The following is an 18586-nucleotide window of genomic DNA, read 5'->3' as shown; positions in this document are numbered from 1 at the left end:
ATTGGGACTTGAATGAGAACTTGCCTGTCTTGGCTTGAGACTTGACCCAGGACTTGCCTGTCTTGACTCGGGACTACAGTGCAAAGACTTGCGACTTATCCGTGACTTGTGTAACAGTGACTTGGTCGCACCTCAGTTGAATGTTAAGATTACATTGTGGAATGAGTTTACAGTAGTTACATGTTTCCTGTAATACACTGGAGCCACGGCACATGGTTGATAGCATTGTTGTGTTCCTCACTGCCTCCCCACCTCTTCGCAGCAGCCTTAACTGACTACATCGGAGCCAATACTGATACTGTCCATCTCCACATTATAGTAGCAAACATAGAATGTCACGAAGCAGACAGTATTAGACAGTGGAAAAGTTTAGCCCATCTACCATTTCACCACTTCATTATTTCATTTTGGGCTAAAGCTCTTCATACTGTATGTGACCTGGTGCTATTAGCTGGCTCTGTGAGAAGAAGTGTGTTTAGTGTGAGCTTAAGGTGTGTTTGATTTGCTTGTCACTGTGTGCAGGTTTCCTGGACTGGGTCCCAAAGAAGATGCAGCGTGTTGGGTGCATGGAGCTGCTCAACACAGTCCAGAGGAGAGTCCAGCCCAAATTACATGTGTTCGGACACATTCACGAAGGTACGTCCATGTGCTAATTAAACACTTAAAAGTACACACACATACACAAGGGCAGTTGAAATGAATCGTCAACTATATATTAAATAGAAAAAAAGTATACAAATTGAATGGCTAAATTACTATTCAAATGTACATTTAAAAAAAAAAATGTCATAAATGCATAACCTAACGTTAGCATATCTAAGCCCAGTCACCAGAGAAAAATGCTGACATTGTATGTTTCTGCCACGGATACGTTATATTTGTACGTTTCATAAGTATCGTGCCAGTGTTTCCAAAGTCACCTAGTAGCTGAATGCATATGAGCTGACTTTGTCATTGGGGGATGGATGGCGTGTTACCTAAGCGAGACACCTGCCAAGCTGCAGACCCCTGTTCAACTAGCCTGGAAATCCAGACCCAAATCTAGAAAGATTTAGGGTCTGGCTATGAGTAATGCAAATGGCCCAACTTGAGGGGCGGCACCAAGCATGCATTTGAAAATATCACTGCACGCAATTGGATAACACTACGACCAATCAGAACAATACACAGGGTTATGTATCCAGAGCGCTACCAGCGAAGCTAACTGGTAGATTAGACTCTTGCCATATCCGGTCGGCAAAACAGCAAAAACGTCCTTCTTGCAAAGGAAAGATTTGAGTGCCATCTTCTGTTCCTCTTTTAGAGAAAAAGCCAAGTCTAACTTGTTCATTGTAGCTGCCAAAGCCGTTTCAAACAACTGGTGTTCTTCTGTATCCATCTTGCAATGTTTACTAACTGATTCCGGACTTCGTCGTTGCTGCGGTGTTGTCATCTGTTTAGCTCGCCTCTGGCCCGCCTATATCAGATACACCGATGTGATTGGTGCAGCTTGGCTCCAAGGGCATGGGTAATGAGCATCATTACTGATTGCCAGAGTGACTCGCTGAGCAAATTCAAATTGTGCTCTAGCGAGAACTCTGGATTTCCAGGGTACTGTTCATCACCAAGAAACAACAAAACTGGTTGTTTTTATGCAAATCAATGCTGCGTCTGCAAATGCCCTCTAGTGGACAGAAGATACAACAACCACACACTGACAGTGGAATTGGCAACACTTACACCTGTGCATAGAGAGTATGGGTGCATAGTAAGCATACACAATATTGGATTTTTTGCTGATATCCAATATGCCGATATGTAACAACTCATTTGTCTGATAACCAATATCAGTATGGATATAACCATTTTTTCCCTACCTAATTTTAGTGATCATCAAGTCTCTTCTGTAGTGGAATAAACATCATATTATGCATGCATACTCTTATGTGATGGACTACCAGCAGATGGAGAAATGAAATCGAATGCTTTTCAATGTAAGTAATAATTATTCATTGTGCAAGTTAAGATAAAGCATGTTTGCAGATTCTGATAGTTCATTTTAAACACGATATAGGCAGATGCCAATGAATGAATGCTGATATTATCGTACATCCCCAGTGCGTAGTACTGTTAATATCAATAATTGGCTAAATTTGAGCATTAAAAGATTGAAAATAATTCAAATATTAAAAAAAAGTAAGGAATGAAATTCAGATGGGACTGTAGGGGAAGACTGACAGCTCTAATACACACATAATACTGCCATTACAACAGAGGCTCATGATAATCCACAGTCATTCAAAGCATGTGGATTTCCAAATGTTAGTATACATACGCAATGTTTTTGACACTGTATATCACAGTAGTTCATGGGCCGCATACTATCCTATTGGTCCAGGTGGCCCTGGACCAATAAAACCATTGCATAATATCCTATAAATAACAGACACCTCCATATTTTTCCCTTTTTTTTTGTTTAAATAAGTGATGAAGTGATGACTTTTTATATGCAAAAAAGTCAAAGGTCAACTTCACTGTGACATTATAATGTCCTACAAAAACACTCTCTGGCCATTATTCTACATCATAATTTTAACCAAAGGGAAGACATTTGGTCAGATATTGAATTGTTGACAATAATCTTATGTGCCCACCTTGAAACTGTGCTGATTGTGTAACTCCTCTGTGCTGTTGGGGGAAAGATGTATGTGAAGCATCCACATTTCACAGACATGGATGTAAACTGTAAGCGCAAAATGACTCGTGCGGATGCAAACCATCGCAAGGTGGTTCTAGTTTTATTTCCAGTTTATGCATTTTCAGACTCACATAAATCCTAATGATCTGAATTCATGGGATGCAATATAAAATTTAGCATCAAACTAAAGACGGACCTCTACCTTATCACATTCTGAAGGTGGCAGTTAGTTTACACACATTTCCACCAGCCGCTACATCAGTGTGTCTACATTTTTCTCACATATCCTAACACCTTAACATTTATCATATAAATCAGCCAACCACATGAAGATATAGCACAAATAGACCAAAACCATGTCGTTTAGATTATAGTTTTATATTCCCCTTAAACTGAATATTTTTAAGTAATTAAATTGACTGAGAAAATTCAATTCCACGTAACCTTAGAGAATATGGGGATACTGTTTCCCGGAAGAAAATGATTTAATTGTATATTAGAGAACAGCTGTGCTGCCTCATCCCTATCAGCATTTCATCCAGGCCAGCCAGGGCAGAGAGGCCGTCTCCCTGGACTGAGGATTGCTTTTTCGGGGTTATCAGGTCACCGCGGAGCCCCTGGAGCTGCGGCCCCCCATCAGAGAGAACCAGATTAGAAACTAGATCAGATTTTATAAAAGGAAAAATAGGCTGAGAGCTGCTCTCTTCATTAATGTGAGGACTCTGGGAGAAAATTTTTGTATTCATGTATTCCAAATCTGAAAGGACCAACACAGACATCTGTTCGCTTCCAAGAGATGGCGAAAGTGGCACCTACACTTAAAAAATCACTGATAGTGCAAAGTACTTTCTGAGAGATGGTAGTTAACTTATGCTTGACAAAATGGTAACACTTTTACATCTGCCATTTGGAAGAAACGTTGATCCAAAGTGCCTTTGAAGCAGAGATTTTTTAACTGTAGTGGTGTTAGTGTCACACTCTCATGCATACAGTACATTTGCTCACACTGGATTCTCGCCATTTTAGAAATGATGAAGAAATGCTTTGATACTAAGCGCTTATAACTCTGGTGATTCTCGCTTGCATGTCTTCATTATGATTCCCATCAGATGCATCACACTTATTGTTAGTCCTGGGGTCTACTGTGATAAACTGTACTTCCTCTGATTTAACTGTATCATTCAGTCATATATTGGTGAATATTTACTGAGGATTTGCATCCCTTTTAGGGAGACTGTATATCAATAGTAAGCAGTAAAAAGCTGTTGAAATTCTGTATTTATTAAAAGGTTGCATCAAAGTTTTGCACTTTTTTATTTTATTTTATTATATTTCAAAAACTGAGAGCAGGGTCTTAAATTAACACCTGTGAAATGATCAGGCCATTCACCACTTTGGCAGACATGAAAACTGGACAGATGTGTCCCATTTGGAGAGACTACATATCAGTATTAAAGCAGTAAAAAGGCACTAAAATTTTGTAATTATTAAAGGGTTCGATGAAAGATTTGCTCTTTTTAAACTTTATTTCATTTTGTTTTGAAGTCTGAGAGCAGGTCTGAAATTAGGTCCTGCCATATGTGGGTAATTTATTGGCAGCGGTGTGTAAAATTGTCAGGCCATTCACCATTTTGGTGGACATGGAAAACACACTTTTGAGTATTTATAATGATGAAGCATCAGAGTTGCTGTTTGTCCTGAGGTCCACTGTGATTGGCAGTACTTTTTCTGATTTAACTATATCATTCAGTCATATGTTTGTAAGTATTTATTAGGATTTGCATACCTTTTGGGGAGAATAAATTTTAGTAGTGAGCAATAAAATAATTCAGTGTTTATTAAAGAGTCACATTAAAGTTAAGTTTCTTTTTTTATTATATATCAAAATCTGAGAACAGGATCTGAAATTAGCTTCTGCCAATACATTTTTGGCAGTGGTGTGTAAAATTGTGATTATTATTATTAATTGTGAATTAAATGATGTCTAAGTGACTGAAATGTTATTCTTCCATTTAGCACATAGATTTTGATAGTGGCACATACAATATCTGGGTGGCAGGAAGTGAAACAAGTGAATATCAGATTTGGTCTTAGAGAACAAATCAGAACAAAATCAAACAGACTCAAAAATGTTCAACCTCTGCACACCTATATGACAGGTGAAGAGAGACATTCCCTATCGTATGGTTTGGAAACATGGCTTATTTAAAAACGTCATCTCTCCCACTGCTCCCCAGGTTATGGCATGATGACAGACGGCACCACCACATTCGTCAACGCCTCAGCCTGCACTGTCAACTTCCTGCCCATGAACGCTCCAATTGTCTTCGACCTTCCAAATCCCAGGACCACATGACTAGAGGAAGCTCGCCCCCAGTCACCTGCCGCCAGTCAAGAGAAAGGAGCCAGGAGAGGTAGGTGAGGTCGGTGGGCAGAGCAGAGCACATTCTGTAAATATAAGGCAGCCGTGTGTTTAACGCAACACATATGCTACATGCCTGGAGACGGAGCAGACTCGGTGAGGGACGCTCCCTAACGCTATTAATGTTATTCTATGTGCCATCATTTCTTCATCTCAACACTGAGTCTAAAAGCAGAGAAATGGACGAGCAAAGAGACGCTTTTAGATGCAAACAACGGATATTTCTTTGTCCTCTTTTACTGCACTGACAATCTGATGTGGCTCTCAGACAGACAAAAAAGACACCCCGACGTCACTGTTGGCCTTTTTCACTTCATTTAAATGAACTGTAAACATTTGGACTCAAAGTGAAGCAACCCAACGCCTCGTCAACATGAGAGTTTTGGTTAAGGCACAACTCAACAGCAGAACATTTGCCTGGGGGATTGTAACACAACTTTCCTCCCTTCCCACTTTTAAACATTAATTTCCTCACTTCTCCCCCTCCATCTTCCGCCTGTTTCTCTCCTCTCCTCGGGCCTGCAGCATTATGGAGTGTGTTCTTTTTGCCAGCGTGTGTGTGTGTGTGTGTGTGTGTGAGATCAAAGTGAGTGTGTGAGGGCAGCAAGAGGTCTCTGCCAGGGGCTGTGTGAGTCGGGGTGTCAAACATGTTGACACCACTCCCCTGGGCCTCATTACAGCCCTCATAAGCCTCTTAACCGGGAGAGAGGAGGACACTGAGGAAACTGCGCGCAGCACTTCCTTCCATGCAGCTCCCCTTTCACCTTTTCTCCTCTTTTTCATTTCTTCCTCCCTCTCCATCCTTCATGCTGTGAATGAGTAGCACAGCTTTTCTGCACTGACTGAAATTCCGAGCTTTAAGGACTTGGAAAAGACAGCAGGTAACACACGACGTAAAGGTGCTACTTCTGGACAGTCATTCTGAGCTGTGGTGATTGTTTCAAGGACCCTCCCTCATGTTGGGAGTGATGGGACATTTGATCCTTTATCAAGAGGAGTAAAGCTGTAACTACATGTACTGTAACTGGTCTATGTAAATGTTCTCTGTCAATGTAAAGAAAAAAAACTTGAAGATTTCTTGAAGATTTCCAAGTTGTTGCTATGCGTTTCAAAAAAAAAAACCTTGTTAATATTTGTGGTTGTTACATTTCCTTTGGTCTATTTCTTAGTAATGTAAATGCTTATTATGGTATTTCCTTCTCTGTGAAGCTGCTCGGCCCCATTTGGTGATTATTAACTCTTTCATGTCCCTTAGCAGTTTGTCTGTGTTTAAAAAAAAAAAGAAAAAAAAGCCTTTCATTTTTTTCCTTTGCTCTATTTTCTGAATAAGGCCGTTCTCAGTGAGAGTCTGAATGTGCTTAGCATAACAAGACCACGTCACACTTTGATCTTCCTGCTCTCCGACATTATGTATGAACGTTCCCTGGGGCTGCAGTTTACTCCCACTTCACTCCGGCTTCCTCAGTACATCAGCATTCATTGTGCCAGCTGATGTCTTAATGTTTCCAAATAGGCAAAAGAGGAAAGAGCAGCAGAATTGCTCACCAAGAAAACCAGTGTGTGTGGATAATGGTGGGAGGTGCGAGCATGAACGTTGATGCCTGAGTGTCTGTGCGTGTTATGTTATCGTTAATGTGGAGCAGTTTAAGTTTTAAGCCCTGAAATTGAGGACATTGTGTTTGATCCTCATGTCTTCAAGGTTTAGAGTTAGAATTAGGTTTAGAATAAAGATCGAGTTTAAGGTGTGGTGTACCAGGTAGAGTATGGGAACTGCAGCTTAATAAAAAACAGGCATATAGGGACATGTATTACCCAGTTTAATAACACATGCATTTGGTGGTTAATTTACACATTTTAAAGTCCTTGAACACAGAAGATGCTGGTCTGACAGTTGAGGGTCTGATAACATGGTCACATGGTCTGATAACATGGACAATAAAACCATGTAAAAATGTTATAAATAAAATACAATAAAATACATGTAAATATGTTAGCCCAACTGAATTTCTCAAAGTCAGACTAACACACCAAGATATTGTGATTGGGAGTCGAATTCCTCCTGCATGTATACAGTCAATTGGACCGAAACTGGCCTAAAAAAAGTACCCAGGTTGCCCAGGTTTGTCATTTTAGCAAACATAGCAGTCAAATAATAGTCATATGTGGCTAGCACAAAGGCGGTTTGCTAGTAAAGGCTAATGAAGATGAAACATATACATATCTTAACAATCCAATTGCCAGGGAAATGTAGGCATTATATGTTTCTTTTCCAGACTGGGAACAGCAATGTCTCAGTGGCAGATCAAATTTGAAATTCTAAAGTCGCTGTCAGGGCCAGATAAATGCACCAAGCTGTCCAGGAGCAAAAGTGAGCTGTGGGCCCGTTTCCCCACCCCTTTCCCATGTTAGTTTGTGATCATTTGTGATAATGTGATACATTTTTTGATTATTACTGCTTTCACAATCTATTTACACATAGAGATTTTTGATAAATAATCATCAGTAATGTGGATATAATGACTAAGTGGGTAAAGGCAAATAATAGAATAGGTAGAACAGTCTGGTAAATTCAGACAATTATATCATTTTACTGTAATGCAGCCTTTAAGGCAAGGAAAAGACAACAATGGATATTACAGTGTTGAAAATCCTAGGAAATATCTAGTCTCATTTCATGATATTGATGTAATAACAAGCTATTAAAAGTGGTCTGACACAGGGCCTTTGCCTTGGTCCAGATCTTGAAATCCACTCACTCACCCGAGGTGACTGATTCATCTGGAATCATGACATGAAATAGCAATTTTTTGGTAAAAAAGCACTCGATCCACTGAGCACTGTGGGATTCTGATGATCAGCCAATCATTGTGCCGGCACAATATCTCATTACAGTCCTCTTCAAAGAAGCAGAATATAAGGCTTGAAGTGGACTTTCGATCAGGGTTAGCAGGAATAGATTGAATGTAGCCAGTGGAAGGCCCGTACAAGTGTATGTGTGTGTGTGTGTGTGTATGTGTGTGTGTGAGTGTATTTAAGAGTGTAAAGGAAAAAAAGTGCTCAGCCTCATCATTTAAAACACAGACTTAATTAATGTCCACGAAGGAAAATGTTCCAAGAGAGGAATAAAGGGAACTATTAAAAACCAAAAGATGGGAGGAACTTTCATCTGAGTTTCATGAAGAGCAGTCTGTTTGGTCCCACTCTCCACTTCCAGTCCTCATTTAGATGTCTCGCTTTGATGCTCCTCTGCTTCAGTAGCCGTGTTATGTGTTTCCTGTTTTCTCTGAGAAAAGAAAAAAAAAAAAAAAAAAAAAAGTGCCGTACTATTTCTTGATTTCTTTCTTGAGGCATGCTTAAAGGAGTTAATGACTTCTGCTACCCAGACAATCTGCATATGAAGAGTTTTGTTCCAAAATGAGATATCCACTGTTTGAAAAAAGGTACGCCTACACAGGCACAATGATTGACAGCTGAAACTTAAAAGCAGATCGCGGTGGTACTTTTTAAAGCGTCGTTATTAACTTATGTTTTTGGTAACGTTTGTACTGGCTGGATCCTCTACATTTCAACAAGACTGGACAGTTATGAACGTCAGGTCTTTTTTTAAACGGAGGTATAGCATTTTGGAATAAAAGTGTTCATATGGTATTGTATTTTGCCATCGCTGTTGGGGACATTTTTTTAAAGAAGTGTAAAACAAGAAAATGGAGACCCAACGGCTGCAAAATGTTACTGTGTTGCTCCTGGAGACAACTCTAAAAATGTAAAGTACCTCTCTTTCTTAAAGATTATGCTGGTTCTGAGAGATTATTCACCGATTGAATAAAACCTTATCTGTGACCGCTGGATCATGCTTCCTTACTTCCATCCTCGCTTTCCCTTTTGTCTCTCCCCTCTTTTATTTCTTGTTCTAGAGAGAAAAAAAATTAGAGGTGGTGAGGAAACTTTTCTCGTCCTGGTTCTTCCCTTTTGTTCCAATCAAAGGTATCTGTGTCTCGTATCAATTATAGAGCCCAAAGCAGCCAGTTAATTTCCAGTAGCTAAACCCTCGCCGCTCCATCTCCCATTTTGTTCCGCAGGTCTTCCACACCTCTGCACATTCTAATGAGAACCTTCGTTCAAATAATTACATTAGTAATCCTGGGGGAGACTGGGTAATTTATTCGCGGATGGCTTTTTACTTTGCCATTAATACAACTAGCTTTCATATACTCTTGTCTTCCTCCAGCTCTCTCCCTCCCCTCTTTTTTTCTCGCTCTGCCTCTCCAACCACAATGCTGAGCTCTTTTTCTCAGTTCTGATCATCCCTTTTCCATTTCCATCTGCTCGTCCCTCTCTTCGCTCCCTCAGATAATGATTCCCAGCTCTCTACATTTTTCTCCCCTCTCTGAGAGCTACTGTACATCTTGCTGCTGCAGCGTTTCCTTTGAATGAATGACAGACGTCCCCTCTATCTCCTTGTCATCCATCTCACTTCACACTTCCCATCGGAACAAAAGATGCGCCCAGCGCTTCCCGTCGTCTGCATCATTAAAAAGGCACTTTATTTGATTGGCTTTGGAACACAAATCAGTGTCAAATAGTCGGGCAGGAGACAGAGGGTGGAGAACTCTAGAATCATTTATCAATCTCTCCTTGTTCTTCTTTTCAGTTTTTGTTTTTCAGTCATCACATCTCAGGATGGATCTATTTGTCGTATTAGTGGCAGATCAAATTTGAAATTCTAAAGTCGCTGTCAGGGCCAGATAAATGCACCAAGCTGTCCAGGAGCAAAAGTGAGCTGTGGGCCCGTTTCCCCACCCCTTTCCCATGTTAGTTTGTGATCATTTGTGATAATGTGATACATTTTTTGATTATTACTGCTTTCACAATCTATTTACACATAGAGATTTTTGATAAATAATCATCAGTAATGTGGATATAATGACTAAGTGGGTAAAGGCAAATAATAGAATAGGTAGAACAGTCTGGTAAATTCAGACAATTATATCATTTTACTGTAATGCAGCCTTTGAGGCAAGGAAAAGACAACAATGGATATTACAGTGTTGAAAATCCTAGGAAATATCTAGTCTCATTTCATGATATTGATGTAATAACAAGCTATTAAAAGTGGTCTGACACAGGGCCTTTGCCTGGGTCCAGATCTTGAAATCCACTCACTCACCCGAGGTGACTGATTCATCTGGAATCATGACATGAAATAGCAATTTTTTGGTAAAAAAGCACTCGATCCACTGAGCACTGTGGGATTCTGATGATCAGCCAATCAGCACCATGGGCGGGACTAACGCTGTTGCCAAGCTGTTGTCTGCTGTGCTCCAGAACCAATGGAGTAATAACAATAGAGTGCAACTGCTACTGAGGTTGTTCTAAATCAGCGTCTTCTCAATATTGTCCGTCTAAGCATGTACATTGTCATGGCTACACATGAGTGTGGCCTTAAAATTGCATTACTTTAGACAAATATGTGGGTCTCTAGTGATTGGTTAGGGAAAATCACATCCCCCTCCTCCATGGAAATTGGTTATAGTGGATGCAATGTCAGACTGAAGATGGAAATGGAGTGTAACAACTTGACGATTCTGTCTGATATCAGACAAACAGGGCCTGCCTAAAAAGCAGCAAAACAACATAACACCAGGCTAAACAAGTGTTTCACTGTCCTCTCTAGTTAAACTTTTCGTGTCTTTTGCAGATCTGAATCACTCAATTGCTCAATCATTGTAACCAGCAGAAATAAGAATGGGGCAGGGTTCCCACACATTTTTATCTATACATTTAAAAAAAAAAAAAACACTTTTCCATATCTTTTGCTTAATAAATTTTTACCTCATGTCCATGACTGTATTTATCCATCCATCCATTTTCATCTGCTTATCTGGGGGCAGGTTACAGAGGCAGCTTATTTAGTTTATAATGGGTATGTCTCTATTATGGCAGCCATTCATTATTAAAACACGCATTTGCGGAAAGCAACCTTCTAGCGCTTGCTAACTTTACTCACTCATTAGACATTCCCGCTGCCAACTAGCTACATATGACCAAAAGACCAGACCCGTGTAATGGGCACTTCTCACAATGTCGAGGCCTAAGCCCTTTTTGGGGATAGAAAACCAAGGATCCTGTAGACATCAGTCATTGTGTTTAGATTATAATTATTTTATTATATATTATTATAATCTTAAAACAAATATTTGTTTTATGGACATGTCTAACAATTGCTTTGTGACCTTAGCTGAACCTGAGCATCTGCAATACCTTCATAAATTAAGTTTGATCGCTGTCATGTCCCTTTAGGCTTCCCCATTCCAAGTACATCAATGATCCAACACAGTGGTTGGATATTGCATCTACCCCATTGGTGATGACGTGATGCCGCTCTGCTCTATGTGCATCATGTGACACTAGTGACGTTTAAGTGGTCACCAAGCGCAGCAGTCAATCAATCAATTTTATTTATAAAGCCCAATATCACAAATCACAATTTGCCTCACAGGGCTTTACAGCATACGACATCCCTCTGTCCTTTGGACCCTCACAGCGGATAAGGAAAAACTCCCCCCCAAAAAAAACCTTTAACGGGGGGGAAAAAACGGTAGAAACCTCAGGAAGAGCAACTGAGGAGGGATCCCTCTTCCAGGACGGACAGACGTGCAATAGATGTCATACAGAACAGATCCGATCAGATCAGCAGTCAGGTAAGGTACTTAGTGTAACATTAGACATGTTTTGGGATTTTTATAAAAAATATTTCAAACAGTCAAACAGTGTGCATTCGAAACATTTCCAACCAGTGTTTCTAATTTCATAACTTTTCATGACCGTGGGAACCCTGATTGAGAATTCTCACACAGAAGATTATCACTTACAGCACTCACAGCACTTTCCAGCACCCAGTCTTAAAGGTTTAATTGTGAGTGAGTGCATTGTGTCTTATTTTAACCCTGATTAAGAAAAATCTTGCTTCATAGCTAGCTGGCTTCATTTACATGAAAAGTAACAACAGAAAAATGGCGACAAGCATGAAAGAGACTGACTGCAAGCAACCCTTAAATGTTTATAATTTTAATGTTCTATATTTCTTTGATCAGTGTGAAAAATGTAAGTTACTTGCTCCAAGATACATCGCCAGCTGCTGTGTGGTTACAGCTAAACAAAATAACCCTTTCCAAAATCACCTCACATAAACATGTCAGGCTGAATGAATCAAGCAAAATGGCAATGTTATGTAGCACCTGTTTCAGCAGACAAGAATTTTAGCTGTATAAAACCACAGAATACATTCAGTGACAAAAAATTTTTAAATTCTTGCTTACCACAATATCTGCACATGGTAACTACAGCATGACTTAAGGTTTACGTTTGTTGCAGGTCTGTGAAGTCCGACATGCCACACTCCTATTCACCACCCCGACATTCACACCCTTACTTTCCTCTTCGCTACTTAAACACTTACACGTTAGCACTGAACATAAATCTAAGGTGCTGAATTTCCAACATGGACATAATTCCTACCCAACCAACATTTGTATGTGGGACCAATGTGGGTAGTAAATGGGCTGAAAAAGTGCCTCTATATGGGATTGTCCACAAGTTCCATATTGACCCTAGGCCAATTGCCCACATGGGTGGGTTTACCCAAGTGGGCTCCACATGGATTATGCTAGGGCTACCTGGGTACTAAGTGGATATGGGTCCAAAATGGGCACCCTCCCTGGGACTCACTTAGATTAACCAACTCATGTGGGCTACTGGCATAGGGCCAATGTGGAACTTGTGTACAATCCCATACAGGGCCCATTTTTCAGCCCATTTACTACCCACATGGGCCCCACATACTGACACTGTGCTAATGAATATGAGTGTTCACCATTTCAGGTTATATTTTGCTTTCTACAGTACCTATTACCATTTAACAAATAATATGACATACTTAATCAAATAACCTAACCTGTTATTGCCAAACAGTAAACCTGTGGCACCTGCGTGTCTGGGCCTTGGGGTAGGCATCTGAATGAAGGTCAGTGAAGAAAGGCCCACAGGAAGTTGTTGTAGCAGATCCTCCCTGTGGTGTCAGCATCAAAATAAGAGCTGAGGTGGAAGAACTCCTCCTCTGACAGTTTGATGCTGAAATGGCGCAGCACCTGCAGGGCAACAACAGCAGGAGTTGGAGTGTGTGCATATTTGTGTGTGTCACAGTGTATTAGGTTGGGGTTTAGAAGATGTCATTCCTAACCAGGTTGCTAATTGTTTCTATCGATTAGCTCGGGGAGCGTTGTCGTCATTAAATTGTACAGCAGGTAAATGGCAGGGACAATAAAAGTGGAGTGTCAGCTGCTGTTCTCTGGGGCCAAAATGTCAGTGTGGTCTTGTTTCAACCTTGGGTTTAATTGAACAATTAAAATTACTGATTGGCTGTCAAGTGAACAGGTGTGTGTGTGTGTGTGTGTGTGTGTGTGTGTGTGTGTGTGTGCGCGCGCGCGTGTGCTTGCAAGCTTGAGCTTCATGGATTTCCAGTCACTCTCCATCATTCTCCTTCAGACATTTTGATAGAAGACACAAGCGGAGCTCAAATGGTGGCATCAATAATTCATAAAGAACCAGTTTATCTCAGAGTGTTTGACACTGAGCAGGTGGCGCTCTGCAGGGTGAAGCGCTGCAAGATGACCTCACCTTCCTGAAGTCCTGCACAGAGACACTTCCTGCGCGGGTGCGGTCAGACGTCAGGAAGCAGCGTCTGATAGAGGTCCAGGAGGAGCAGACCACATCATGGATCCTCAGCATGACCTCCACGCAGTCTCGGCTCAGAACACCCTGGCTCGTCTGAACCGGACCAGAGCAAGCAGGATCCCATCAGAGCGCAAAGTACAAGGCCAGAACAAGAAGACATGAACAATGAGAAAGAAAAAAACGACAAATAAAGGTGAGAGCCCCCGCATTATTGGTAATATTTCACTTCTTCACAAGCTGAGCTTTGAAACAAAGTGTTTTTTGTTCTGTGATCAGATAAAAAGGTTTTGTCTGTACACACCATCGACTCAGATGAGATGCAGGGGGTCTTTGCAATTTTACACAGATGGTGGGTTCGGCCGAGACAATGCAGGTCTTTGTGATTCCAAAGTTGGTTTGGAAGGTTGCAGCTCATGGGTTGCCAGATTAGGCCCTCACCCACACGCTCCACTGAAGCTTGGGGCTCGGCTTAGTCGCTCAGCAGGGGTCCTTTTAGAATGTGCCCACCCGTGTGTCATTGTTCAAAGCTTCATATACACCTCGCTATGCCAAAAAAGCACTGCGACTTACCAAACTCACCCAATTTGCTTGTCATAGGAGGCGATAGTCGAGAGCCTGAGGGTGGGAGGTCCCCGCTGAGTTTACACAATCTGGCAACCCGCCGTAGCCCATCGCCACCCCCTCACATTCCAGAGCCACCCCCCTCCCACTTTACTGTAACCCAATTTCAACTTGCAGCCAATAAAACTACAATAGATCAGACGTTAAACGGAGGAAAGGAGAGGGACTACAGAGTTAATTTGAAATGTGCTAATGTGCAGCTCAGCATGGAGATGTGTAGCTGAAAGTACGTATCCTGTGTCCCAATTTCACACTAAACTCCAACTGTGAGGACTGGATAGATGAGGGAGAAGTAGATTTACAAATGCTAACATAGATCCTGAAATCATTTGAGTTGTCAGCTGTGGACTGAATTGCACCAGGTGAACCAAGCAGAAGAAAAGCAAAGGACTCATTGAAAAAACTGTTGTTACTTGCAATTTTTAATATCAGTGACAAAATGATTTTATGTCACGTATCATGTTAATATTTTGTTTGGTACAACTTTCTAGAAAGTCAGCTTTGTTCATGGTTACTTAATAAATCATTTATGAGACATCAATGAGGTCAGCTTTTGGGTTGCTAGGTTGTGAAAAGTCTGCAGTTAATGTGTCATTAATTTAAGGTAATTAAAAGTCAACAATAGTGAATAGTAAGTAATGTGTGTGTGTGTGTGTGTGTGTGTACATATATATATATATATATATATATTTTTTTTTTTTTTTTTTTTTTTTTTTTTTTTTACCGTCATAACAGGAGGAGGGAGTTTACATCGCCCAAATGGCATCTTGGCCTCTGCTGGTTTTAGGTTCAGGAGGAAGTGACGAAGGAAGTTGTTATATGAAACGCAGCCATCATTGATGATGTCAGACTTCACAGCCAGATGCTCAAACTGCTCCTGAGTCACACTGATGTTGAAAGATTGGAGGATCTCTGCAACACACAGTCAGACGTTAGGATATAGCAGGTAGAAGGTTTGTCATGTATGATGTCTGTGGTTTGCTGCTCACCTAGAAAGGAGGTGGTGCTGATGTGTCCTTCTCGCTGAGGATCTTCCTCGGTACACTTCCTCAGGATCTCCTTCCAGCAGCACTGCACCGCCCAGCGCAGCCTCCTCTCCCTGCTGCCCAGCGGGCTTCCTGTTCCTGGCCTTCCCACCAAGGCAGGACGCCTGGAGCAGCACTGGGGGGCAGACTGAAAGAGGAATAAGGCGAGGTGAGGAGAAGGGCTGCATAACTACACTAAAGAAAAGAGTGGTTTGCACCAAGCAGCTAATTCTAACAGTGTGCCTACAAAAGAGGCATTGACATAATTCATGAAATAATTACACTTTTGCCCTATACAGTTTCACTTAAGCCCCCCTTCCACTGCACAAAAAACCCTAACACCCACTAATATCTGGCTTTTGTATTTTATTGGAAAGGTTATAATCAGTATTCACTTCTGGGTCAAATGGTTCTGCAGTAGTCACTGGTATTTATTGGTTCCAGCTCTGATTGGCTCCGATCAGTGGTGATGGAAATTTTAATTTTAGCCCTTTATAAGCAAAATACAATGAAAATGAAATAACAATGACATGCACAACAAAATACCGACCCTCCTGTCAAAGCAGTGCTCAAGCATTGATCCAAATTTAGTCTGAAGCAAAATATAAAAAAAGAAGTAACCAATGACACATTTCCACAGGCCTCCATACTGCTTTCTGCTGTTTAATATCCTGTTTTCTGGCCTGTCTGTGACGTCACACATGACACAGTTAAAAAAAAAAACCAGAAAGGCATACTTGTGTACTGCAGAGCCGTGTGCATGACTTTAGTCTACTGGCAATGGGAAAGGAGTCTATTACCTATTTTTAGTGAGTGTTCCCACGTTTAAACTAGAATTACCACCTCATGGTTGTATGTCTCCACAAACCCTTCAAGTTGCAGAGAGATGGATGCTTATCACACGTCCTCCTCCCAGCAGCACAGAAGATATATACAATCATTACGGTTTCAAGGTGGTCCCAAAATTAGAGTCACCAATTCAGTATCTGACCAAATGTCTCCACTTCTGTTCTGGAGTTATGACATGGAATAATGGCCAGAAAAGTGTTTGTGCAGAACATTATGATGTCAGAGTGAAGCTGACATTTGACCTTTTGTATATAAAATGTCAGCACTTTATCATTTTATCCTATTAGACATTTTTATGTGACATTTTGTCATAATTAGTAGAAAAATTCTTGGGTTATGGCCAAAAACAGGTTTTGTGAGGTCACAATGACCTTGATCTTTGACCACCAAATTCTAATCAGTTCATTACTGAGTCCAAGCGAATGTTTGTGCCAAATTTGAAGAAATTCTTTCAGGGTGTTTTTGAAACATAGGGCTCTAGTTTCCCGGCGCAGCGCAGGTGGCGAACCCCGCACAGAGCTAGTTTCGAACAGTGCAACCCGAGGTGCGCTCAGTTTGGTAGTTTGCCAGACCGAGGTGCGCTGAGATGGGTGTGGCAGCGCAGCAGGGGGAGCTGTCGACAGATCCAGCTTGGCGCAGTGACAGTTTCCTGCCAAAAGGCTTCGCCGAAGGTGCGCTAAAAGCTTGCAATCTGAAACCAGGTCTACTGTCAGCGCAGGGGGAGCGCAGCCGCTGTAAGCCGAAGTTTGGCTGACCGGCGGACAGTGCGCACACGTCACCAAAACCTCACAGGCAGGTTTCCAGAATATCATGCACATTAACAATGCAATAAATAGCCACAAAAACCACTATTCAATGCAACTATCTGCAATCAGCACATAAATGTATCTCTATACCGACTGTCCCTTTACATCTGATGTCAGATCAAAGGGGATTGGCACCGTTTGGCACATTTGGCACGCGTAATGGAAACTGAACCTGATTTGATTAACACAGCTGCAAAGTAATGAGTTCACATCCCTCTCAGCCAACCACAAACAGCCACAGCATCAGATAGGGAGTATATATTCAGCATCTGTCATCTTAGAAAACTCAAGAGAAAAGAAACAGAGTGAGACTGCGAGAGAGAAAGAGAGAGCCCACACGTGCACGAGAGAAACGCAACATTGATTTACAATTGTGGTGACCTCCTCCCAGGCTACCTTTGCATCATCAGCCCGTGGAGTTTCAGTTTCCTCCTGGGAGGAGTTTGGCCGCCTGACGCTGCTGCTCTCTTCTGCCATGGTGAATTGAGTAAACTCTCATTACACCTTCGCGTGGCGCATTTAAGGGCGAGGAGAGGGGCTCATTTGATTGGTGTAATGTGTGTAAAACCCACTCCACGCCTTCTCTCCTCCCTCTTTCCGACTTGCGCCGGTAGGAGGGACGGAGGTGGGAAAGAGGAGTAGCTGCGCCAGGGCGCACAGTGTGCCAAACTTACAAAATCCGCCTGGCCTAACTCAGTTGGCGAAGCACAGGTCTGCGAAACTAGAGCCCATCGTGTTCACAAGAATGCAATGGACGAGGTCACAGTGACCTTTGACCTACAACTGACAAATTCTGATCAGTTTGTTCTTGACTCAAAGTGGATGTTTGTGCCAAATTTAAAAAAAATAAAAAATAAAAAGTCTTCAAGGCATTCTTAAAGTACGACATTTATGAGAATGAGACAGATGAGGTCACAGTGACCTTTGACTGCCAAATTCTGATTAGTTTGTTCTTGACTCAAAGTGGATGTTTGTGCCAAATTAAAAAACAAACAAACTTCAAGGTATTCTTGAGGTACCGCATTCACGAGAATGACACAGAGGTAACAGTGACTTTGACATTTAACCACCAAGGTCTGATCATTGCATACTTGAGTCCAAGTGGACAATTGTGCCAAATTTGAAGAAATTCTGTTAAGGTGTTCTTGATAGTGTGTTCATGAGAATAGGATATAGTACGGATGGAGGAATGGAGGAACAGAGGGACGGAAGGACAGATGGACGGATGGATGGATAACCTGAAAATATAATGCCTCTGGCTATGACTGTTGCCTGCACAGAGGCATAAAAAACGCATAAACTTACTAATGTAGGTGGAAAATGGGTATTAGTGTTTGAAACAGGGCTAAATACATTATATGATTTATCTTGTGTAATGTCAGTGAAGTTACACACAACTTGCGTTTTGGAGTCACGTGCAGAGATGAAACTACTTTCTCCCGGTGTCTAAGCT

At 41.4% G+C, this 18586-nt stretch overlaps 2 protein-coding genes across 2 annotated transcripts in view; one reads left to right on the top strand and one right to left on the bottom strand.

Annotated features, from left to right (window-relative positions):
• Nucleotides 1-8936, top strand: part of mpped1 (metallophosphoesterase domain containing 1) — a 150189-nt gene extending 141253 nt beyond the window's left edge. Inside the window, exons 6-7 of the mRNA XM_033615274.2 lie at nt 523-636; nt 4915-8936. Coding sequence (XP_033471165.1) covers nt 523-636; nt 4915-5033 — 233 coding nt within the window. The 3' untranslated portion in view covers nt 5034-8936. The remainder of the gene's footprint in view (nt 1-522; nt 637-4914) is intronic.
• Nucleotides 8937-11954: 3018 nt separating this feature from the next.
• The window catches only part of efcab6 (EF-hand calcium binding domain 6), a 102439-nt gene continuing 95807 nt past the window's right edge, over nt 11955-18586 (bottom strand). The window contains 4 exon segments of the mRNA XM_078165160.1: nt 11955-13246; nt 13776-13925; nt 15178-15365; nt 15443-15626. Of these exon segments, the coding sequence (XP_078021286.1) occupies nt 13124-13246; nt 13776-13925; nt 15178-15365; nt 15443-15626 (645 nt within the window). The 3' untranslated portion in view covers nt 11955-13123.

This window comes from Epinephelus lanceolatus, chromosome 23 (assembly GCF_041903045.1).
Source record: "Epinephelus lanceolatus isolate andai-2023 chromosome 23, ASM4190304v1, whole genome shotgun sequence".
In the NCBI taxonomy this organism is placed as follows: domain Eukaryota; kingdom Metazoa; phylum Chordata; class Actinopteri; order Perciformes; family Serranidae; genus Epinephelus; species Epinephelus lanceolatus.
The sequence above is the reverse complement of the archived record's forward strand: the minus strand, read 5'-3'. Positions and strand labels throughout refer to the sequence as shown.